The following is a 25318-nucleotide window of genomic DNA, read 5'->3' as shown; positions in this document are numbered from 1 at the left end:
TACTATCTGCCCATTGGGATCTACCTGTGAGCAAAGTAAGGTTAGGTGCTGCACAGATGGTATCCGCAGGTGAGGTGAAGGGTTCCCTGTGGGTTAGCTTAGTGGGCCCTGAGAGTATGGACAGAGGGATCCAACTGGGTTTAGGAAGGTGTAGAACTAGAACATGCCCCTGCTGTTGAGGGCCAGGGTCCATATTCTATTGCCCCACTCAGGGAAGTCGATCAAGTTATTGATTGGTCTCCCCGGGCTTTAGGCTGGTGGAGGGTTATGTTGGACCTGGCCCTTTTTGCAGGGGCATCCCCAAACATTTTTGCCTCCTTCCCCCTATTTTTTTCTGACCTGTTATTGTTGGCTTTAGGACTCTGGGCACTTTACCTCTGCTAACCAGTGCTAAAGTACATATGCTCTCTGTATAAATTGTATTGGTGATTGGTTTATCCATGATTTGTGTATGAAAGTGCCCTCTTTCTTGGCATGTTACCCCCATTTTCTGCCTGTTGTCAGTGTGTTTAACTGTGTCCACTGGGATCCTGCTAACCAGGACCCAAGTGATTATGCTCTCTTCTCTAAATTTGGTCGCTAGTAGACTTTTATCCCCACAATGGCATACTGGTGACCCCATATAGGTCCCTAGTATATGGTACCTAGGTCCCCAGGGCATTGGGGTTCCAGTGGATCCCTCTGGGCTGCAGCAGTTATTCTGCCACCAACAGGGAGCCCATGCAGAGGGTTCTGCGGGCCTGCCATTGCGGTCTGCGTGAACCAGTTGCACGCACCCGGTTTTGCTACAGGTCACTGCACCAGGTCACTGTAAGTCAACCCTATGGTAGGCCCTCTCAGCCCAGAGTACAGGGTGCAGGTACCTGTGTGTGAGGGCACCCCTGCACCAGCAGAGTTGCCCCCACAAACTCCAGCCCCATTTTACTGGAGTTCGTAAGTGCGTGGACGCCAATTTATATGTGTACCGGACATAGGTCACATAAACATGTCTGAATCATACCCCAATACTGTTGCAAATATTGGAAGTATGATGCCATGCACTCTGGGGGCTCCTTAGAGGACCCCCTGCATTGCTACCACCAGTCTTACAGGGTTTTTCCGGGTAGCCCAGCTGCTGCCACCCATCAGCCAGGTTTCTGCACTCCTACTTCTTGATCTGATTAAGCCCAGGAAGGCAAAACAAATTATTTCCTTTGGGAGCCTGAGGTAACAACCTTGCCCTTTGGAAATAGGTGTGACTGGCTTGGGAGGGGTAGCCTTCCCAAGCCACTGGTTTGCTTTGAAGGGCACATTTGGTGCCCTCCATGCATTAACCAGTCCACACCGGTTCAGGGACCCCCAGTCCGTGCTCTGGTGCTAAACTGGACAATGAAAACAGGAGTGACTACTCCCCTGTCCATCACCACCCCAGGGGTGGTGCCCAGAGCTCCTCCAGAGAGTCCCTGGGTTCTAACATCTTGATTCCAAGGTTGGCAGGGAACTCTGGGAGCATCTGAGTGACCAGGCAAGGCAGGTGATGTCAGAGGCACCCTCTTATAGGTACTTACTTGGTTAGGTGACTGAGCCCCCTCTCTGGGCTATATAGGGTGTTTCTCTGGGGTGGGTCCTCAGATTCGGCTTGCAAGATTCCAGCAGGACTCCTCTGTAACCTCTGCTTTGACTTCTGGCCCCCCAGAACACCGACTGGACCCTCTAAGAACCTACAAGCTGCAGATCCACAAGGAAGACTCTTCTGCAACATTGTATCCAGAATTCCTGCCAGCTTTGCAACATTTCCCCAGCTGTGCTTCCTCAGAAGACTGCCACTCTTCAGTCTACACAAGAAAAAGGAATCTCCCTTGGGGTGAAGGCATCACTCCCCTGTAACTACAGGTTCCTGGCTGCAATGACGACCAACTGCATGGATCTCCCCTCATCCTGAGTGGTGTGGGTCCTGCATCATGGGTGGTGGTCTGGGGAATCTCCCTTGGTCCTCTCCAGCAGCTGTCTCACTTTGGTGGTGGTAAGTCCTTTCCACTCCACGCAAGACTGTACCCATGTGCAATGCGTCCTTTGCAGCTACCAAGGCTTGTTTGCTTCACCTCCTAGGGGAACTTCAGGCAACATGTAGCTCTAGCTCCCAGCACTCCCTCCTGCAACTCCTGGGCCTCTGCGTTGTTCTCTGCTTCAGTGACTTCTGTGTCCTAGTCCTGTGGTACACCAGTGGGTGCTGCCTCTGCTCCCGTGGGCTTTCTGCGACGCAGATGGTCCCCGGTGACTCCCCCTCCTGGGTAGAGTCCTCCTGAACCTTGCTTGTTCCCCGGCAGCACCTCTTTTCCTCCAATTGCAAATTGCCTTTGCCAAGGATTATTGGTGGAAATCCTTCACAGACACCCATCTGCAATCTAGCTTTCAGCGTGGGACACCTTTTGCATGCATCAGGAACTCTTCTCCAGCTTCTGTGCTGCAGTGCTGTCCTGTCGTCCTTCTCCGTCAACCAACTCCAAAAGGTACATCTGGGAGGGTAGTATCTCCTACTCCCCCTAGACTCCACAGACATTTCTGGACTTGGTCCCCTCTCTTCACAGGTTTCCACCTTCTTTAATCCATTGCTGATTTCTTGCAAGCTATTCAGGGTGTCTTCTTTTTCTTCTTTTGGTCCTTGGGGCTGGTTTTGGGAAAATCCAGTGTTTTACTCCTGCATTCCTGGTCGCTGGAGGGTACTGCATTACTTACCTGTATGGTTTGCTAGTACTTCTAGCTCCCCTCTACACAATTTACTTACCTAGGTGAGGGCTCTTTGTTCACATTCCACTTTCTTAGTATATCGTTTGGGCTCCACCAGGGCTATTATTGCACATTGCTATTTTACAGTTTTCCAACCTTTGTATGCCTCTTGGTGTTTATTAGGGTATATATATATATATATGTATATATATATATATATATATATATAGTGTATTTACTTACCTCCTATTGGAGGGCTGCCTCTCTAGTATTTTCTGATACTGTGTTCCAAAAATAAAGTACCTTTCTTTCTTGTGTGTAAGTAATATGTGCCTGTAGTGGTATTGCATGAGCTTTGCATGTCTCCAAGATAACCTTTGGCTGCTCATCCACAGCTACCTCTAGAGAGCCTGGCTTCTAGACTCTGCCTACACTTCACTAATAGGGGATACCTGGACCTGGTATAAGGTGTAAGTACTATAGGTACCCAACACACACCAAGTGAGCTTCCTACAATTGGCCTGTTTGATTTACTAGTAAGTCCCTGGTAAAGTGCACTAGAGGTGTCGAGGGCCTGTTAATCAAATGCTACTAGTGGGCCTGCAGCACTGGTTGTGTCACCCACATGAGTAGCCCTGTAAACATGGCTCAGACCTGCCCCAGCCAATTCGAGTAGGCCCACACCTTCCCTTTTTGTACATGTGAGGCACCCCTAAGATAGGCCCTAGGTAGCCCAATGTGCAGGGTTCAGTGTATATTAAAGATGGGACATGTACTGATATGTTTTTATGTCCTAACAGTGAAATACTGCCAGATTTGTTTTTCACGGTTGCAAGACCTATCTCTCTCATAGGTTAATGTGGGGACTGCTTTTAAATATCCTTAAAGAGCAGTTTCCCTTTGAGAGCAGATAGAGATCTTGAGTTTAGGGTCTCTGAATTCACAATTTAAAAATTCATCTTTTGGTAAAGTTGGTTTTTAAATTGTCTGTTTGAAAATGGCACTTTTAGAAAGTTGACATTTTCTTGCTTAAATCATTCTGTGAATCTGCCTGCTTGTGTATTCCCTGTCTGTGTCAGACTGACAGTTGGGATGTTTGTGAATCCCCTCTAGACAGTGACACAAAGGGAGCTGGGGTGTAGCCTGCATATCCTGATGAGCCATCTGGGCTAGAGTGGAGGGAGGAGTGATCACTTACACCTAGATGGGCTGTGCCTGCCCTCACACAATGCAGTCTCCAACCCCCTGGTGTGTGTGTGGGGCCAGGCCTGGGCAAGGCAGGATCTTGTGAACAATAGAAACTTTCCTCTGGAGTTTGCCTACTTCAAAGGCAGAAAGGGGTATAAGTAGTTGTAGGGAGGTGGCCTCTTTCTAGCATTGTTACCTCCACTTTTGGCCTGTTTATGAGTATATGTCAGGGTGTTTTTACTGTCTCACTGGGATCCTGCTAGCCAGGATCCCAGTGCTCATAGTGAAAACTCTATTTGTCAGTGTGTTTTATATGTCTCACTGGGACCCTGCTAGCCAGGACCCCAGTGTTCATAGTTTGTGGCATGTATGTGTATCCCTGTGTAGTGCCTAACTGTGTCACTGAGGCTCTGCTAACCAGAACCTCAGTGCTTATGCTCTCTCTGCCTTTAAAATTGTCACTATAGGCTAGTGACCATTTTCACCAATTATAATTGGCACACTGGAACACCCTTATAATTCCCTAGTATATGGTACCTAGGTACCCAGGGTATGGGGTTCCATGAGATCCCTACGGGTTGCAGCATTTCTTTTGCCACCCATAAGGATATCAGACAAATCTTACATAGGACTGCCACTGCAGTCTGAGTGAAATAACGCACACGTTATTTCACAACCATTTTGCACTGCACTTAAGTAACTTATAAGTCACCTATCTGTCTAACCCTCACTTGGTGAAGGTTAGGTGCAAAGTTACTAAGTGTGAGGGCACCCTGGCACTAGCCAAATCTTGTATTGGGGTGCCAATCCCATGCATCCCCGGGGCTCCACTATGGACCCCGGGTACTGCCAAACCAGCTCTCTGGGATTTTCTCTGCACCTACCATTGCTGCCAACCCACAGGCAGGCTTCTGCCCTCCTGGGGTCTGGGCAGCCCAGTCCCAGGAAGGCAGAACAAAGAATTTCCTCTGAGACAGGGTGAAACACCCTCTCCCTTTGGAAATAGGTGTTAAGGGCTGGGGAGAAGTAGCCTCCCCCAGCCTCTGGAAATGCTTTGAAGGGCACAGATGTGCCCTCCTTGCATAAGCCAGTCTACACTGGTTCAGTCCCTGCTGTGGCAAGAAACTGGACAAAGGAAAGGGGAGTGACCACTCCCCTGTCCATCACCACCCCAGGGGTGGTTCCCGGAGCTTCTCCAGTGTGTCCCAGACCTCTGCCATCTTGAATCCAGAGGTGTGAGGGCACAGTGGAGTCCTCTGAGTGGCCAGTGCCAGCAGGTGAAGTCATAGACCCCTCCTGATAGGTGCTTACCTGACTAGATGGCCAATCCTCCTCTGAGGGCTTTTTAGGGTATCTCCTGTGGGCTTTTCCTCAGATAACAACTTGCAAGAATTCACCAGAGTTCCTTTGCATCTCACTCTTTGACTTCTGCCAAGGATCGACCGCTGACTGCTCCAGGACGCCTGCACAACTGCAACAAAGTAGCAAGAAGACTACCAGCGACATTGTAGTGCCTAATCCTGCTGGCTTTCTCGACTGTTTCCTGGTGGTGGATGCCCTGGGGGCTGTCTGCCTTCACCCTGCACAGGAAGCCAAGAAGAAATCCCCCGTGGGTCCACAGAATCTTCCCCCTGCTAACGCAGGCACCAAACTTCTGCTTCACTGGTCCTCTGGGTCCCCTCTCATCTTGACGAGCGTGGTCCCTGAAACACAGGTGGTGGACGCAAGTGACCCCGATTGTCCAGAGGTCCAACTGTCCAAACTTGGAGGAGGTAAGTTCTTGCCTCCCCTCTCCAGACAGTAATCCTGTGTACTGTGTGAACTGCAGCTGCTAGGGCTTCTGTGCACTTTTGCAAGGAATCCGTCATGCACAGCATAGCCCAGGTCCCCACCACTCCGTCCTGTATTGCTCAACTCGCTGAGTTGACCACCGGCTTCGTGGGACTCTCTTTTGTAGTGTTGAAATGACCGCCATGCTTAGTTTTCTTGAACCCGTGTTAAAATACTTCTGTGGGTGCTGCCTTCTTGTGCATAGACTTTCTGTATTGCTGAGGGCCCCCTTCTGTCTCCTCTTCCAAGTGGCGACCTCCTGGTCCTTCCTGGGCCCGGGCAGCACCCTTTTTCTTTAACCATGACCGTTGCAGCTATCAAGGCTTGTTTCCGGTCTTTCTCCAAAAAAAAGCTCTGCTTCCTCTACCACTCCATGGAACATCTTCTGCACAAAGGAGAAGTTCCTGGCATCTTTTGTTGTTGCAGAATCTTCAGCTTCTTTAACCCGGAGGCAGCCATCTTGCACCTTCATCCGGGGTTTAGTGGCCTCCTGCCCCCCTTGGACACTTTTGTGACTCTTGGACTTGGTCCCCTTCCTTTACAGGTCCTCAGGTCCAGGAATCCATCTTCAGTGCTTTGCAGTCTGCTGTGGTCTTTGCAGAATCTCCTATAACAAGTTTAGTGTGTTTCTGGGAAAGTATTACTGCTTTACTCCTACTTTTCAGGGTCTTGGGGTGGGGTATCTTGGACACCCTTATTGTTTTCTTACACTCCCAGCGACCCTCTACACACTACACTAGGCCGGGGTCCCTACGTGGTTTGCATTCCACTTTCTTAGTATATGGTTTGTGTTGCCCCTAGGCCTATTGCATCCTATTGTATTCTACAGTGTTTGCACTACTTTTCTAACTGTTTACTTACCTGATTTTGGTTTGTGTGTATATTTTGTGTATTTTACTTACCTCCTACAGGAGTAGATCCTCTGTTTCCATTGTTTTCTATGGAGTAAGAATCTATTATTTTGAAAATCCATAACTTTACTTGTGTATGTTGGATTTTTGTCATTGTGGTCTTGTTTATTTTAGATAATTATTGGCTATTTTTCTAAAGTGGTGTGGTGTCCATTTTGCGGGGTTTTCATTGTGTTACTATGTGTGTTGGTACAAATACTTTACACATTGCCTTTGAGATACGGCTGACTGCTTGTGCCAAGCTACCAAGGGGGTGAGCAGGGGTTATCTAAGTGTTTATCCTCTTTGCCCTGACTAGAGTGAGGGTCCCTGATTTGACAGAGTGGAAACTGTCTGCCAACCAGAGACCCCATTTCTAAAATAATTGCTAGGGCCCTGGTTAGGCCCTTACAACTTTAGCAAAACGTTTTAAAATCCCTTACTTTAGTTGGCCTATTCAAAAAGGGGATTCTAAATTCTTAAAAAGGTCCCAAATTTAGTAAAATAAAACAGATGAAGAGACCCAGAACCAGGAGGTCAATCTGGAACTCATAAGTCATATAGCTTTGAGCAATTAAGGGGACTCTGCAGACAGTACAAAATTCATACTGGAATGAGCTCAAAAGCAGAGAAACTTAAGTTTCTGGTTTTCTGCCTTTGAAAGAGCCTGCATTGGGGTGGGGGGGGTTTGAGAAAAAGCATTTGGGGCACACTGTTGTGGGAGTTATTCTCAGGAAGGTGAAGGGATAGGCTCCTGACTAAGAATGAGGCAGATTCGAAATCCTATGACCTCATGAAGGGTATCCTAATTGATGGCTTTGGATTTACAACTGAGCAGTACCGTTTAAAGTTCAGGGAGTCTCGAAAAACCCAGAGCCAAACATGGGTGGACTGTTTAGTATAAACACTAGGTGGTTGGTTAGCTAGAAAATGTACAAAATTATGATGGGCTATACAACCTGTTCATGAAAGAACATTTGCTTAGTAATTGTTTCAATGATAGGTTACATCAACATCTGATAGACCTGGGTCCACTTTCTCCTCACAAATTGGGGAGGAAGGCAGACCATTGTGTCAAAACAAGGGTAATCAAAACTATCACTGGTGGGGGAGACCAAAAGAAAGCTGCCAAAAAGCCCTCACAAGAGAAAGATGGGAGCCAAAACAAAATTAATAAAGAGTCTTCTCAAGGCCCCAAAAAACCTGCACAGGAGGTTGGTCCAGAGACTTCTCACAGTCTAGGGGTGGGTACAAAGGTAGACACTTTGATCCCAGCAAGGTTTGGTGCAAGGACTGCAAAAAAAGAGGGTACCAAACTGGAGACTCTAGCTGTACAAACAAAAAGAATGCCTCTAGTCAAGTAAACGCAGTTAGAAACCTCCAGATGAGATCAGAGATGTGGCCTGACCATGTCAAGATCCCACAGAGGCAACATTAGTGTCACTGAGGGTGGGTAAAGTTATCCTGTGTTGTCTGACCAAGTAATATCCAAAAATACAGACAGCACCCTTTGATTAAAGGAGAGAAAGTGGGAACACTAAGGGACACAGGAGCTGGTGTAAACATGGTAACTCGGCACTTGGTCCACTCACATCAGTACCTGGTAGGGAAGTCTTACCCTGTCACTAATGCTGACAATGAGACAAAGTTCCATCCCATGGCTATGGCTATGGCAACCTTAGATTGGAGGGAAGTAGTAGGGCAAAAATAAGTGTTTGTTTCCTCATCCACTGTAGATTGCCTTCTAGGAAATGGCCTGGAGCATTCCCCCTGGGCTGATGTAGAACTGAAGACCCATGCAGCAATGCTAGGGTTTCCTGAATGGGCATGTGTCAAGACAAGAGCACAATACAAACTTCAGAGAGAAAAAGGAGAGCTGGATCCTGAAAAAGTGGACCACCCTCCAATGAGAAAAGGCAAGAAGACTGAGGGGCCAGCTTCAAAACAGATCCAAGATCAGGATCCCTCTTCCCGAGAAGAGGGACGGGGAGACAACCTTCTTGGGCACTGAGCCTGAAGAGCTTGGGCTTTGCCACCCAGAGCTTTTGGGCCAAGGGGAGCCCTCCAGGGAAGATCTATGCCAGGGGCAGAGGACCGGTCCCATTCTTGAAGGCCTGAGGCAGCAAGCTGCACAGGAAGAGTTAGGAAATGTCAGTGGTACCCACAGGATCGATTGGGAGGAAAGGCTCTTGTACACTGAGGCCACAGACTTCAAACCTGGTGTGACCAGGAGGATGGTAGTTGTAGGAGGCTGTCCCTCTAAGTAATGTGCAAAACTAGGCACACTATGCAGGGGGTCTAGGCAACCACATGTTGGTTTCTAGAGGTAACAATTAGACCACCTAATGCTCCAATTTTAAGGTAGCTGGTCAAGCAGTTAGGCTAATCCAGGAGATGTGCTAAGAATTTGCTATACTCACAAATCCAATCATGCACCACATGACAGAGCTGATGTGACCATACTCATGATTACAGATGAGGGACAGGAGGATGGGAGGGAATCTCTCCCTGATCTCCTACCCAGCAATCCACAAGATGGTTCTATGGATGGAGTGGTCTTATCAGGCACCCTCACAGAACAACAGCAGACTGATTGCAGGCAAGTCCTCAACCAGTATGCTGAATTATTCTCTCTGACCCCTGGAAAGACAAACTGGTGTACACATGATGTGGACACCGTTGACAGCTTGCCTGTCAAAAAGAAGATTTATAGACAATCAGACCATGTCAGAGAGAGTAGCCAAGCAGAGGTTAAAAATATGCTAGATTTGGGTGTCATTGAACCCTCTGAGAGTCCCTGGGCTGGCCCATTAGTTTTAGTCCACAAACCTCATTCCAAAGGAGAGAAAAAGGAAATGAGGTGCTTTGCGGATTACAGGGGCCTCAACTCTGAGACAAAAACTGATGCACACCCAATTCCAAGAGTGGATGAGCTCATAGATGGAGTAGGGGTAGCCAAATATCTCAGTACCTTTGATTTAACATTTGGGTGCTGGCAGATTGGCCTGACCCCAGGAGCAAAAGAGAGGTTAGCATTTTCTACCCCTAGTAGGCATTGCATTAGAGATTCACTGTAGGCTGGCAAACCAAGACCTTGCTGGACTAGAATCTATTAGTGCAGCTTATTTGGATGACATAGCTGTCTATAGTTCTACCTGGCAGGATCACCTGATTCAACTAAGGAAGGTACTAGAGGCTCTGCAGAAGACAGGCCTTACTATCAATGCCAGTAAGTGCCAGATATGGCTGGGGAAAGTTGTTTACTAACCTTCACGAAAATGCCCAAAAAGGTTAACTGGACAGTGAGTTGTCAAAAGGCCTTTGACACTCTGAAGAATGCTATGCGCTGTGCTCCAGTCCTACATGGACCAGACCACTCCAGTCATTTCATAGTCCAAACAGATGCTTCTGAAACAGGGCTAGGAGCAGTTCTTTACCAGAAAAATTATGATGGACATGACCAGCCAGCTGCTTTCATAAGCAAGAAAATACTATGTAGGAAACAAAATTGGAGTGCCATAGGGAGGGAAGCCTTTGCCGTGGTTTGGGCCCTGAAGAAGCTGAGGCCATACCTGTTTGGTTCTCACTTCATAGTTCAGACTGACCACAGGCCTCTCAGATAGCTACGACAGATGAAGGGAAACCCCCCCAACCTGCTTAGGTGGTCCATTTCCCTACAGGGAATGGGCTTTCAATTGGGACTGGGACTGCCCAAGCCAATGCAGATGGCCTCTCCAGGTTCTTCCACTTAGATGATGAAGAATCACATGCCATGTCGAGTTTACTTTTTAGGTTTGCATCAGGGCACTCAGCCTGCAATGGCAATGCTGATTGTACTGGAATGCATGGCCCTCAAAGGTTGTCTCCATAAGTGAGTCCCCGTTTGTCAATGGCTCCCAGACCTCAGGACAGTCTCCATAAGCAGATTGAAACTCACCAGAATCCAAGGTCTGATTACTCATATACTTGTTCTCCATCCAGATACATGGTACACACACCTTCACATCAAAGTACTCCTCCTTGTACATTTTCTCCTGATTCCCCTGCTTCAAGAACTCAGATGCAAACTGTCAAGAGCTCCTCCCCAGTGCTTACGCATCAACACTATCAGATCTGTCTCAAGATCCTGAGAGACTTGGGATTGCACATAAATTTCAAAAAGTCCACCAAGGTACAGGCTGAGAAAATACATTATTTAGGGGCAACCCTGGATACAAATCATGCAAGAGTGTATTCTTCGGAGGAGAGATTATTCTCAATCAAAACATGTTACAAGCTCCTCCAGACTACTCATCCATCATCCAGACATGTGGTGTTGTTACTGGGGTCGATGGCTTCCTGCATTTTCATTGTCCCCAATGCCAGACTTCACATGAGACCACTACAGCAACATCTGGAAGATAAGTGGTCTCAGTATTTGAATCTTTGGGACCACAAACTGGTCCTGTCACAAGATGTGGTAGATGCAATGGCGGCACCTTTTGATACGCGTACCTTTTTAGCAGGATCTATCTACTCAGAGCATTGTAACTGATGCTTCTGTCCATGGCTGGGGAGCTCACATGGGTAAGTTCAAGGCTTATGGTTGGACAAAGAGAAGCTATGTCTCATAAACATGCTGGAACTCAGAGCAGTCTACCTCGCCCAGAAGTCTTTTTACCTATCCATAAAAACATATGCTGTCCTCATACAGACAGACGACACAACCACAGTGTATTACCTGAACAAACAGGGAAGGACTAACATGCTCTGTCTCTGAAAGCATAAGACATCTGGAAGTGGCTGCTGGCCAAAGGTCTAACAATCTTTGCCATTCATCAACCAGGAGAAGCAAACACCCAAGCATATTCCCTAAGTCGCAACTTTGCAGAAGCTCATAACTGGATCTTAAATGAAAAGGCTGTTCAAGACATTTTTCACAAATGGGGTCAGTCTCAAATCAACCTCTTCGCTGAACAGAACAACAAAAAATGCTCAGACTTCACATACAGGTTTTACGGACCAGAAACAAAGGAGAATGCTCTTTTAATAGATTGGTCCAGAACATTTCTGTATGCTTTTTCCATGAGTCCTTTAATTCCAGCAGTCATAAACAAACAGTACAGAGCCAGAACCAGGATGATCCTGATAGCTGCAGTATAGCCTCAGCAGTGGTGGTGTCCGGATCTACTACATCTGCCAGAAAGACCACATAAGAGACTGCCGTGCAGATTGGATCTCCTTCACAAGCTTGGAGGGAAGATCTACCATCCCAATCTTCCCTCACTGCGCTTGACTTGACAGCATGGCTTCTGAATTACTAAAATATGGAACCTTAGGTCCTCCCAGGAATGTGTGAACGTTCTCAAGGAGTCAAAAAGACCAACGATGAGGCAATCTTATTCCTTCAAATGGAAACAGTTTTACACTTGGTGAATTCAAAATAATTATCATTCAATCCGCGGTCAGGAGGATGTCATTATGTCATACCTCCATGTAGCCAAATCAGGTTTAAAGTTCTCCTCCATAAGGTACATCTTGTGGCAATTACTGCTTACAGAAAATCTCCTTCTCAAAGGTCATTCTTCCAAATGCCTGCTGTCACAGATTTCCTTGAAGGCTTAAAGAAGGTATTCCTTCCTGTTTGTTCCCCTTCTCTTCCATGGGGTGCTATCAAAACTCATGGGTCCACCTCTTGAACGATACATAAAGCTTCCCTACAGTATCTTACATGGAAAACTGCCTTTCTTGTTGCTATCACTTCGGCACGCAGAGTTAGCGAAATTCAATCTCTCTGTGCCACGGAGCCGTACACAGTGATCCATGCCAACAGGGAAGTAATGAGAACTCATCATAGTTTCCTTCCCAAAGTAGTATCTGATTTCCACATCAACCAGACAAGCTCACCTTCTACATTCCTTTCTAACCCGACCAGACCAGTTGAAAGAGCGTTGCACACCCTAGATCTAAAAAGAGTACTAAAGTTCTCTTGTATTCTGTTCAATTATCAGCTGGCCAAGAAACAATTGCCTGGCAAACCCAAAGCCCACTCTACAAGGGGCAAAGCAGCAACAGGACCTCTACTAAACAATGTTCCCATCTCAGAAATTTGCAAAGTGGTTATTTGGAGATCAGGACATGCTTTCACAAGGCATTACTGTCTAGATTCAGACACCAAGACAGACACCCACGTATGGCAGGTCTCATTAAGAAATCTCTTTAGTTAAAAAAGGTACAAATAGCTGTTCATCCTTGATTTGTCCGCAAGAGTGTGGGATGGGCCTGCTAGTCTATTCAGTGCTTATGACTATTGATGAGGCTCCCCTGGAAGAGAAGGATAAGTTACTTACCTGTAATCCTAGTACTCTTCCAGGGGAATTCTTATCAAAGTCATAAGCAACCCGCCCTCCTCCCCAGACGAAACTTGCATGCAGCAGTTCATACATACCTGTGCTCTGTTCTTCGTATCACCGTAAAATAGTATTGACCTAACTGTCACCTAACAGTCACCTCTGAGGCATGATGGGATACAGGAGGTCCTGGAGGTACTAAAGGCACGGTGCCAGTGCTTCTTGGTTATGCTTTAAAATGCAGCCTATCGGCAAAAAATTCCTGTGGATTTTTATTCAGTTTTCGCTTTAATAAAAGCTGTGATTTTGCACACTACACTCTATCTCTTATGTTTTTTATAGATATTTTGAGTTTAGTAAGAGATTTGTTTAACAAAAATCTAATGTAAATGGCATTTTTAGCCTGTATTATAGGCTGCATAGATGTATATAAAAATAATGCTTTACATGTATGTACATATGTGTATATTATATCAGATATAATTTTATATCTATATATATATATATATATATATATATATATATATATATATATATATATATATATATTTATCTATCTATCTATCTATCTATAGCTATATCTATCTATCTATCTATCTCTATGTATATCTCTCTCTCTCTCTCTCTCTCTCTATATATATATATATATATATATATATATATATATATATATATATATGATATATGCTCTGGGGTCCCGGCGCATGGGTAGGAATATTCAGTGCTTATGACTTTGATGAGGATACCCATGAAAGAGAACTAGGATTACAGGTAATTTATCCTTCCATCTCTTCATATCTTCTTTACTTGGCTAGTAGGGTTTAAAGTTCTCTTCCACTAAGGTATACGTTGTAGCTTTTACTGCTTACAGGAAATGTCCTCTAACATCCTTATTCAGTAAAGACTTTAAAAAATGTATGGATCCTCCATTTAATCCAATTCACAAGTCTTCCTTCCAACATAATTTATGTAAAGCTGCCTTTTCAGTAGCGATTGCATCAACACTCCGGGTTAGTGAAATTCATGACTTATGCTCCAATAAGGTCTTCACTGTATTCCATAATAATAAGATGGTCATGATGGCATATCAAGCCTTCCTACCCAAGGTGATGTCAGACTTTAATGTTAATCAGTTTATTTCACTGTTCATCTTCTTTAAAAATCCTTCTTCTCTCACAGAAAGGTCTCTATATTTGTTAGATGATGGGAGAGTGTTAAACCTTCACCTTGACAAAGAATGGCAATCTATCAGGCATTTGTTTGTAAATTTCAGGCTTCCTGAAAGAGGTTTAGCCACTATTGAGCAATCTGTTTTAGGATCAATCATTTCTTGTGTTTGACTGTGTTATCAGAATGTCAAAAAACCCTTACCAGGTAAACCCATGGCTCATTCTAAAAGGCATAAAGCTAGTTAATACGAGATTTTCCCTATTGCAGAGGACTGCATGTAGCCACCTAGCTGCCAGGAGTGGGTTTATTCATTTATGAGACTCTACTGCCTTAAACAAGACTCTAGACACTTATGATGGCCAGTCTTCCTTGAGGAACCTTTCATTTTTTTCTTTTCTTCTGCTGCTTTTGTCAATGAATGTGCATGGGTGAGGCTAACCAGTACTTGAGATTTCAGTGAAGATCCCTCAAAGGAGAATGAGGACTGTGGGTGAGTGCATTTTATGAAACAGAAGTGATTTTTTTCTGTGTCCATAATTTATATTGCGAAGGGTTTTAATCACAACTTAACTTGAACTGAAGTTTGTAATTAATCGCAAAATGAAGAATACACTGACTCAACATTTTTTTTTTTTTTTTTTAAATAAATGCCAAAATTAAGTCTTGTTTTCTCATGTAGGTTTCCCAACTGGATTAGATAAGAACGGGATTGAAGAGAAATTGCAGGGTTAGTAATTACCTTTGAGCTTATAAAACGCCTTGCATTTAAGAAGAAAGCAATGTTTCAGTTGTAACACATATACTTAAAGTATATGATTGTATGAATATTATTACTGCTAGGTACGTCTTGATACTTTAGTTGTCACTGATATTCATAACAACTTTTTCCATTCTGTGATAAAACATGTCTCTATTTCTTTTTCTTTAGTCCTAGATTTTTATTCAAATGTTCAAGTTGTCTTTAATGATATAGGGCCTGATTTAGAACTTGGCAGATGGGTCACTCCATCACAATGGAGGTGGATAGCCCATCCGCCAAAATCGGAATCCCATTGAATATAATTGGATTTAAACTTCGTCAGAGAGGATATCCGTCATCGATGCTACTGAGTAACCAGTCTGCTGAGTTCTAAACCAGGCCCTTAATTACCTTTACATGATTATCATGATACCCTCCATAACATTTTTATATGGAGTGCAGCTCATTCAAATGGAGCCATGTCCTACAAACTTCATAGGACCTTAATACAACCTGTATATAATGACAGATGAGTTAACAATGATAAAATTATGTTTTCCACCAAGAAGTTCTGAGGGACATCAAACAAACAACAAGAGAGAAGCATTTTCACATTTATCCATCTACTATTTTAGGAAGGAGCATACATTGTGGAGCAGAATTACTATTCCAACTCCAATTTAACACACACTGGGGAAAGTGCATAGATTGCAAGGGAGATCAAATTTACTATTTTAACACAAGTTCAACAAACATTAGTGAAAGATCACACTTGAGAGCAATTGGGTTGCTTACACTAGAATGATTAGATTCAATACTACCAAAAAATATGATTGCACATTTTTAAAATATTAAAATGTGTTTTGAAAATGTACCAGTACATCTGAATTGTTAAAGAAGCTATTCATACTATTAAATAAAAAAATGAACAATATCTCTGAAGCTGGAGATAGAAAACAAAAAACAAAGACACATCTAATAACTAAGAAATATTTTCAAAACAAAAAATAAATTTCCAATTGTATAATGTACAAATTTAACTTTCTAATTAATTATATTGTGACCATTTCTTTTGGAAACACTTCCCAGCCACACCCCAATATGTTAAAAAAACTATATTAACAACTTAATAAACTATTTTATAGAAAATAATTGGATTATCCCAAACTTCAATAAGTTACAAAAATAAAGTTACACATAAATTACTTGTAAAAATTAAGATCATTTATAGACAGATAAATTATCATAAATTATTGTATATTCTTAAATACTACCTACCCATTCCTCTAACAAACTCACCCCAAAATAAAAATAAATAGTTAAACAATCCTAAAATATTTATACAAAAAAATAAACAATGTCCAAATATTACCCATTTGAAATTATTATTTTTTAAACAGTATCTCCCAATACCCAATAAACTTAAAACTGGAAATATTAATAAAACATGTAAACTAATAATAACTTTTAAAAATAATAAATACAAGATAAATCATGTAACACAATGACAGTACTGTGCATGGGCACAGGGTATAGATTATAGTTACTTCAAGGCATGAGTTATAGTTACTTGAAATTATTATAACTGGTAAATTTCAGTGGTTCAGATAGTTTAAAATTGAATGTGTTAACTGAAATTTTCACCTAACTATGTTTCTTTAACCTTTGTTTTTTTCAGTGATATATACACATACATACACACACACAAACATGCACAGGCGTGCACACACATACACAAACACACACAAACAAACGCACATATATATGTCTTTATTGGTTCATTGGTTATGTATAGTTTTACATAGTTTTAAGGTACGTTTGTGTATTCAGGAAAATGATTTATTGTTCATAGTAAGAACAGCAAAATGTTGATGATTTGTTTTGTCTGTCAGTTACAGGAATGCAAACTAGAAATTATGCCTATGAGAATCAAATACATACAAAGCATACGTTAGTTACCTTGTCAGTAAGGTAAAAGGTTTATTGACAGTAGTTATTTAAACATTGGTATGCTCAGTTTGAGGAACACCAGCTTCACACCAGAGCAAAGACAGTTTTCACATAGATATTCTACTGTTATAGTTAGATGACGTACCCTAATGACACAATACTAAGATATCTTATCGTATCTGTAGATGTCCACTTTGCCTTGCAGACTTCCATTCCCAGCAGAGGATGAGTCATAGTGGTGGTATCTTGCCTTTCTTTTTTCTCTCTTATTCCACTTCTATTTTCCCAATTCTACATTTGGCCAATATATTCCTATTGTGTGCAGTTGATGGTGGATGCAGTGAAGGGCAGAAGAGTGCAACTCTATTGTTGGACCAGGAGTAAAAGTTTAGTACTTTCTGAGATGATCATGAGCAGGTCAGTGCCAGGCAGGGGTGCACTCCACAATTTTTAAAATGAAATACTACTGGTCAGGGCATCTACAAGCAACAATTCCAGTACCTTCAAAACCCCCTCATATCTCAGAGATGCCAGTCATCAGAACAAATTCAGAGACCTGCTTTCACTGGGATGTGTTCTCTTGATTTTTCTAGACCCCTGGCATCAAGAACTTAGTGAATAGGCCAAACCAAATATGAAACCAAGCTGTCCTGTTAACTGTATATCATCCCACAGCACACTGAGCAATATTTGGGTGAGATATTTTCGAGGTAATGATCAACCATATGAGATGTTACAGTGCCAATCAGTGGAAGTACAAACTCTCTTTCATTAAGGAATAACACACTCATTAACACTAAGGGCCTCATTGTGAGTCTGGCGGTCACAAGGCCTCCGGACTCGTGGTGGCGGTCAGACCCCTGCGACTGTGGCAGTCCGACCGCCAAATTACGAGTTTGGCAGGTGGATCTGCCAACTAACCACCGTCTCCGCCAGTATCCCGATGGGCTGACTGCGTTCCTGGGTGTAGTCAGCCAGTGAGGCACTGAACTCAGTGCCTCCCTGCTGATTACAACCTTGTTCTCACCCAGCCTTTCCATGGCGGCTGCCGCATAACAAGTGCCCAGGGCATGAGCAGTGCAAGGGCCCCCCCCAGCACCATCAGAATGTGCACTGTCTGCTTTGCAGACAGTGAGCATGCCAAGTGCGCTGGAATGCACTTGGCTATCTTGTAGCACTGTTCCCACCAGACTGACCAGTGGGAACAGACCAGCGGGAACACTCTATTTCAAGATTTCCACCGGTCAGCCAATTCCAACCGGAGGGAAATCTAGTAATAGGGTGGGGGATGCCACGGCCATGACGGTGGCATCCAAATCAGTGGCATCCTGCCCGTGAGTTTGGCGGTCCTGCGTGGGGACCACCAAACTCGAAATCGGCCCCTAAAACACAAAAGATACCTTTTAAATATTAATTTTAAAATCAAAATCCTAGTCTAGTGCACAGGATATGAACTGTGACCACAATAAAGAGAAATAATATGACAGCAATAAAGGTTATCAAAAGTGTAACTAATAAATACCACTCCAACATGATTGCTGTTTTTAGTCTTTATCAATTTCAACGCTCATTCTGCTACTTCTAAGCACTAATCTATTCCTAGCAAAGCAAAAAATAAAATCTTTTTCAAGTGGTAAACAACTGCATACCAGTTTGAAAATGGAATTTAATGTTTAATAAACAAATAGCAATGTCTTCTATTCTTGTCTCATGAGTCCTGCTGCAGTAATAAGCCAGCGAGTGAAGGTCAAGTGTCTGTGTCCAGTTAGCCTTCAATAGGAACTGGAGATATGATTCTGTACAACCCGTCTCAGTATCACTTGGTGTGAAGACTCCTCTCTGTCATTGACTTCTGTGCTTGACTTTTACCACATAATTTCATTGTTGTTAAAGACTCTACGCAGAAACCTTTAACAGAAAGTGGCTTGATGCTTTTTCAATTATTTTCGTTATACAGGATTGTGTTCTTTTGTATAACAACAAAAATGAGACAAATAGTTATCAGCCTTCCAGAAATTCTCATAGTTCTATAGCACACTAATATGAAATGAAGTAATCAGCAGTACAGCGTATATATCCATATAGCCTTGATTATCATATTTCATAAAGTATTATTATAAACCAAACAGGAGTCATATGAATCTTTTGTATTAAGCATTTTGATTAATTAACTAGCACATATAGATTAGGCAGGGGAATGCCAAGAACAGAAAAAAAGCACAAAATTAATAACAGCAAATTGGCCAAGACCATGCCTTATTAAGCTTTTTCCTCTTGCATTTGTTTGGTGCAGTTTATTCGATAATTATTGCCCTGGTCTCAATGTATAGAAAGGTAAGATGATTTGCATCCAAGTCTGTTTGTCATTTTTTTAACTGCCCTGAAATTAAAAGTTCAGTGCAAATAAGAGAAAATGAGATTATGATGTGGTTTGACAGATCAAGAGAGATAGAAGATTACCCTGTATTCTTACCTTCTACTGCAAATATAAGGTCAAATGTATAGCCTCTAATGTACGTCGAAGTGGTATTATGTTTACTGAGGTTATTATTGATAGGGAAGGATTGAAGTTTCAAAACAGTTGCATCTCGAAGGTCTCTTCAGTGAAGGTAAAAGTCACCTAGGGTATGTGTTGTTCCTTTGTGACCAACTGTGAAATCAGGTTGTCAGTTATTCACTTAATTAGTTGCTCCACAAATAGTGTGTATTCTCCTGAAAGATGAATGATAGTAGGAGTTGAATCAGTCATTCTTATTAGAACAGATAGGTACTAGAATGGCAAGGTCTTATCCTTGTCTATGTATTAACATTACATTGAATTTTTGTGAATAATTGCTACTTATACTCCTGATTTTTCTTTCCAAATAAGGCAAATTATGCAATAGTCAGGTTGAACAAGAATGTTACTGGAGAGGAGAAGAAGTTTGATGATGTTGGTGGTAATTAATTCTTAGATTTCCTGGAACAGTAGGTTGTTTGGGTTACGCCCATTGTTAGCACAACAAGCATATTTTTCTTTTTTTCCTTACATTGACAGAGACATTAGGATTTGTAGGAGCCTTTCTCATGAGGATTTTTTGAAGGTAGTTTGCCAAAATAATCTTTCATTAGGGTTTTAATGTATTCTTTAGAACATGGGAGGCCTAAAAGTGAGCAAGAGTGCAAGATAAAAAGAAGTTACAGGACTGTAAAAGTTACTTAATGGAGAAATACCAGGAAAATTGAGGGTAATTTGGCTGCTTGAAAAAAGCCCAAATGGGCTAGGGATTGCACGTCAGTGGGCGGACTGGCAAAAGTGGAAAGGGAAATGTCCTTGGGTTAAGTGACTTAGAGGCTGTGGGTTGAGAGAGGGATTCAGAGTGTAAGGGCCTGATTACAAGTTCGACAGATGGGATGACCCATCTGCCAAACTTCCGACGGGGAGGCTGCTGCTATACTCTATACCTCCCCGCGGGGCCCATAATGACTTTCCCACTGGCTGATGGGCGAAAACCAAGCAGGAGAGTGGCAGCAGCATTGTCGCTGGATCGTAATCTGTGAGAAAGTAGCCTCTTTCTAGCCTTGTTACCCCCACTTTTGGCCTGTTTGTGACCATATGTCAGGGTCTTTTCACTGTCTCACTGGGATCCTGCTAGCCAGGGCCTAGTGCTCATAGTGAAAACCCTCTGTTGTGAGTATGTTTGTTATGTGTCACTGGGACCCTGCTAGCCAGGACCCCAGTGCTCATAAGTTTGTGGCCTATATGTGTTCCCTGTGTGATGCCTAACTGTCTCACTGAGGCTCTGCTAACCAGAATCTCAGTGGTTATGCTCTCTCTGCTTTCCAAATGTGTCACTAACAGGCTAGTGACTAAATTTACCAATTCACATTGGCATACTGGTACACCCATATAATTCCCTAGTATATGGTACTGAGGTACCCAGGGTATTGGGGTCCCAGGAGATCCCTATGGGCTGCATCATTTCTTTTGCCACCCATAGGGAGCTCTGACAATTCTTACACAGGCCTGCCACTGCAGCCTGCGTGAAATAACGTCCATGTTATTTCACAGCCATTTACCACTGCACTTAAGTAACTTATAAGTCACCTATATGTCTAACCTTCCCCTGGTGAAGGTTGGGTGCAAAGTTACTTAGTGTGTGGGCACCCTGGCATTAGCCAAGGTGCCCCCACATCGTGCAGGGCAAATTCCCAGGACTTTGTGAGTGCGGGGACACCATTACTCGCATGCACTGTACATAGGTCACTACCCATGTACAGCGTCACAATGGTAACTCCGAACATGGCCATGTAACATGTCTAAGATCATGGAATTGTCACCCCAATGCCATTCTGGCATTGGGGGGACAATTCCATGACCCCCCGGGTCTCTAGCACAGAACCCGGGTACTGCCAAACTGCCTCAGCCTCTGGAAATGCTTTGATGGGCACAGATGGTGCCCATCTCTGCATAAACCAATCTACAGCGGTTCAGGAATCCCCCTGCCCTGCTCTGGCATGAAACTGGACAAAGGAAAGGGGAGTGACCACTCCCCTGACCTGCACCTCCCAGGGGAGGTGCCCAGAGCTCCTCCAGTGTTTCCCAGACCTCTGCCATCTTGGAAACAGAGGTGTTTGTGGCACACTAGCTGCTCTGAGTGGCCAGTGCCAGCAGGTGACGTCAGAGGCTCCTTCTGAAAGGCTCTTACCTCTCTTGGTAGCCAATCCTCCTTCCTAGGTAGCCAAACCTCCTTTTCTGGCTATTTAGGGTCTCTGCTTTGGGTATCTCACCAGAAAACGAATGCAAGAGCTCACCAGAGTTCCTCTGCATCTCCCTCTTCACCTTCTGCCAAAGGATCGACTGCTGACTGCTCAGGACGCCTACAAAACCGCAACAAAGTAGCGAGACGACTACTAGCAACCTTGTATCGCTTCATTCTGCCGGCTTTCTCGACTGTTTCCAGGTGGTGCATGCTCTGGGGGTAGCCTGCCTCCTCTCTGCACCAGGAGCTCTGAAGAAATCTCCCGTGGGTCGACAGAACCTTCCCCCTGCAGCTGCAGGCACCAAAAGACTGCATCACTGGTCCTCTGGGTCCCCTCTCAGCACGACAAGTGGGGTCTCTGGAACTCAGCAACTCTGTCCAAGGGACTCCCACAGTCCAGTGACTCTTCAGTCCAAGTTTGGTGGAAATAAGTCCTTGCTTCCCCACGCTATACTGCATTGCTGGGTACCGCATGATTTGTAGCTGCTCCGGCTCCTGCGCACTCTTCCAGGATTTCCTTCATGCACAGCCAATCCTGGGTCCCCGACACTCTAACCTGCAGTGCACAACCTTCTGAGTTGTCCTCCGGCGTCATGGGACTCCCTTTTGTGACTTCGGGTGGACTCCGGTTCACTCTTCTTCCAAGTGCCTGTTCAGGTACTTCTGCGGGTGCTGCCTGCTTCTGTGAGGGCTCCCTACGTTACTGGGCACCCCCTCTGTCTCCTCCTCCAAGTGGCGACATCCTGGTCTCTCCTGGGCCACAGCAGTACCCAAAAACCTCTACCATGACCCTTGCAGCTAGCAAGGCTTGTTTGTGATCTTTCTGTGTGGGAACACCTCTGCAAGCTTCATCGTGACGTGGGACATCCATCCTCCAAAGGAGAAGTTCCTAGCTCTCTTCTTTCTTGCAGAACTCCAAGCTTCTTCCAACAGGTGGCAGCTTCCTTGCACCCTCAGCTGGCATTTCCTGGGCTCCTGCCCACTCTCGACACTGTCGCGACTATTGGACTTGGTCCCCTTGTCTTACAGGTTCTCAGGTCCGGAAATCCACTGTTGTTGCATTGCTGGTGTTTGTTCTTCATGCAGAATCCCCCTATCACGACTTCTGTACTCTCTGGAGGTAGTAGGTGCACTTTACACCTGCCCTTCATGGTCTTGGGGTGGGCTATTTTTCTAACCCTCACTGTTTTCTTACAGTCCCAGTGACCCTCTACAAGTTCACATAGGTTTGCGGTCCATTCGTGGTTCGCATTCCACTTTTGGAGTATATGGTTTGTGTTGCCCCTGTACCTATGTGCTCCTATTGCAATCTACTGTAAATTTACACTGCTTGCATTACTTTTCTTGCTATTACCTGCATAATTTTGGTTTGTATACATATATCTTGTGTATATATCTTATCCTCATACTGAGGGTACTCACTGAGATACTTTTGGCATATTGTCATAAAAATAAAGTACCTTTATTTTAGTACTGTGAATTGTGTTTTCTTATGATATTGTGCATATGACACCAGTGGTATAGTAGGAGCTTTACATGTCTCCTAGTTCAGCCTAAGCTGCTTTGCCATAGCTACCTTCTATCAGCCTAAGCTGCTAGAAACACCTCTTCTACACTAATAAGGGATAACTGGACCTGGCACAAGGTGTAAGTACCTCTGGTACTCACTACAAGCCAGGCCAGCCTCCTACATTGGTGGCAGTGGTGGGATAAGTACTTGTAACTACTTACCACTTTGTCATTGTGTACTTTTCATAAGAGAATAATATACAAAACAAGTTCAGTGAATGTACACCTAACAAAAAAGTTTTGCTTTTCTTCTCTCAAACTTTTTACAAAGTTCTGAAAAGTTTCTCTAAACTTCTAAACGTTTCTAAAGGTTAGAAAAAGTTTTTTTCTCTGTTCTTTAAAAAGTTCTGAAACTTTTTCTTTCTTCTCACTGTCTCTAAACCTTCTTCTATCATGTCTGATGTAGAGTCTGCTCTTAAAATGGCCAATACTACTTATGACAATTTGAATTACAAGAGCCTAAGGAGTCTCTGCTTAGATAGAGGTTTAGTGATAGGAAAGAACCCCACAAAAGAGTTTCTATATAACATGCTTATCGTGAATGATGAGTCCCTAGGAGGCACTTCAAATGAGAGGTTAATAGAAGGCTCCCATTCTGACTCAGGGGATCTCCTTGAGGGAGGTGGGGAGGGTCCTTTTCCAAATCTGTCCCCTAGCAGGCCACCTAGTAATGCTGGTAGTAATGGAGGTTCCCATCATAGTAGGGGAGTCTTTATTCCTGGAGGCCACGTTATTAGGGTTCAGTCAGTTAGGGACAGATCCCCCTCTGTTGTTTCCAATTTATCTTCTGTGTCCAAGCATTCCTAACCCACCCACCCTGAAGACAACATGTTAGAAAGGGAACTCAAAAGGTTGAGGGTTGAAGAGACCAGGCTGAAGCTTAAACAGCAACAGCTGGCCTTAGATAGGGAATCCCTAGACCTGGAGAAGGAGAGACAGAGATTGGGGTTAGGACCCCATGGTGGCAGCAACAGTATTCCTGATAGTCATCCTGTTAGAGAGCATGATTCCAGGAATCTGCACAAGATAGTCTCCCCTTACAAGGAGGGGGATGACATCAACAAGTGGTTTGCTGCACTTGAGAGGGCCTGTATGGTACAGGGGGTCCCTCAAAGGCAGTGGGCTGCTATATTGTGGCTATCTTTCACTGGAAAGGGTAGGGATAGGCTCCTTACTGTTAGAGAAAGTGATGCTAACAATTTTGCAGTTTTGAAGGATGCACTCTTGGATGGATTTGGCTTAACCACTGAACAATACAGGATTAAGTTCAGAGACACCAGAAAAGAGTCCTCACAAGACTGGATAGACTTTGTTGACTGTTCGAAGAAGGCCTTGGAGGGGTGGTTACATGGCAGTAAGGTTTCTGACTATGAAAGCCTGTATAATCGTATTCTCAGAGAGCATATTCTGAATAACTGTGTGTCTGACTTGTTACACCAATATCTAGTGGACTCAGATCTGACCTCTCCCCAAGAATTGGGAAAGAAGGCAGACAAATCGGTCAGAACAAGAGTGAACAGAAAGGTTCATACCGGGGGTGACAAGGATGGCAAGAAGAAAGATGGTGAGAAATCTCAGGATAAGCATGGGGATAAGGGTAAAACCAAAGATCCTTCTTCAAATCCTAAACACTCTTCAGGGGGTGGGGATAAATCAAATTCTTCCTCTTCTTCACAACATACACACATTAAAAAGCCTTGGTGCTATGTGTGTAAAAATAAAGGCCATTGGCAAGGGGATAAGTCCTGTCCAGGTAAAAAAAATCCTGAGCCAACCACCACTAATACATCAAACTCTAGAGCCCCTAGCAGTCGTGGTAATAGTGGTGGGACTGCTAGCAACAGTCAAAGTAAGGGTGTAGTTGGTTTAACTTTTGGGTCAATCATAGAAACTGGGGTAGTCAGTCCCAAGACAGTTTCTGTCACACCTAGTGGCATTGGCCTTGCCACACTGGCTGCTTGTCCCCTTACAATGGATAAGTGCAGGCAGACAGTTTTAATAAATGGTGCTGAGGCCCAGGCCTACAGGGACACAGGTGCCAGTATCACTTTGGTGACTGAAACCCTAGTGCCTCCTGAACAACACATCATTGGACAACAGTACAAGATTTTTGATGTCCATAACTCCACTAAGTTTCTTCCCTTAGCTATAGTTCAGCATAGTTGGGGTGGAGTTACTGGCCCTAAGCAGGTGGTAGTGTCACCT

At 44.0% G+C, this 25318-nt stretch overlaps 1 protein-coding gene across 1 annotated transcript in view; it reads left to right on the top strand.

The window, feature by feature from the left end:
* HFM1 (helicase for meiosis 1) overlaps nucleotides 1-25318 on the top strand; it is a 2166952-nt gene that overhangs the window by 964848 nt on the left and 1176786 nt on the right. Inside the window, exon 13 of the mRNA XM_069233212.1 lies at nucleotides 14793-14840. Within this exon, the coding sequence (XP_069089313.1) occupies nucleotides 14793-14840 (48 nt within the window). The remainder of the gene's footprint in view (nucleotides 1-14792; nucleotides 14841-25318) is intronic.

Source organism: Pleurodeles waltl, chromosome 4_2 (genome assembly GCF_031143425.1).
Source record: "Pleurodeles waltl isolate 20211129_DDA chromosome 4_2, aPleWal1.hap1.20221129, whole genome shotgun sequence".
NCBI lineage: Eukaryota > Metazoa > Chordata > Amphibia > Caudata > Salamandridae > Pleurodeles > Pleurodeles waltl.
The sequence above is the reverse complement of the archived record's forward strand: the minus strand, read 5'-3'. Positions and strand labels throughout refer to the sequence as shown.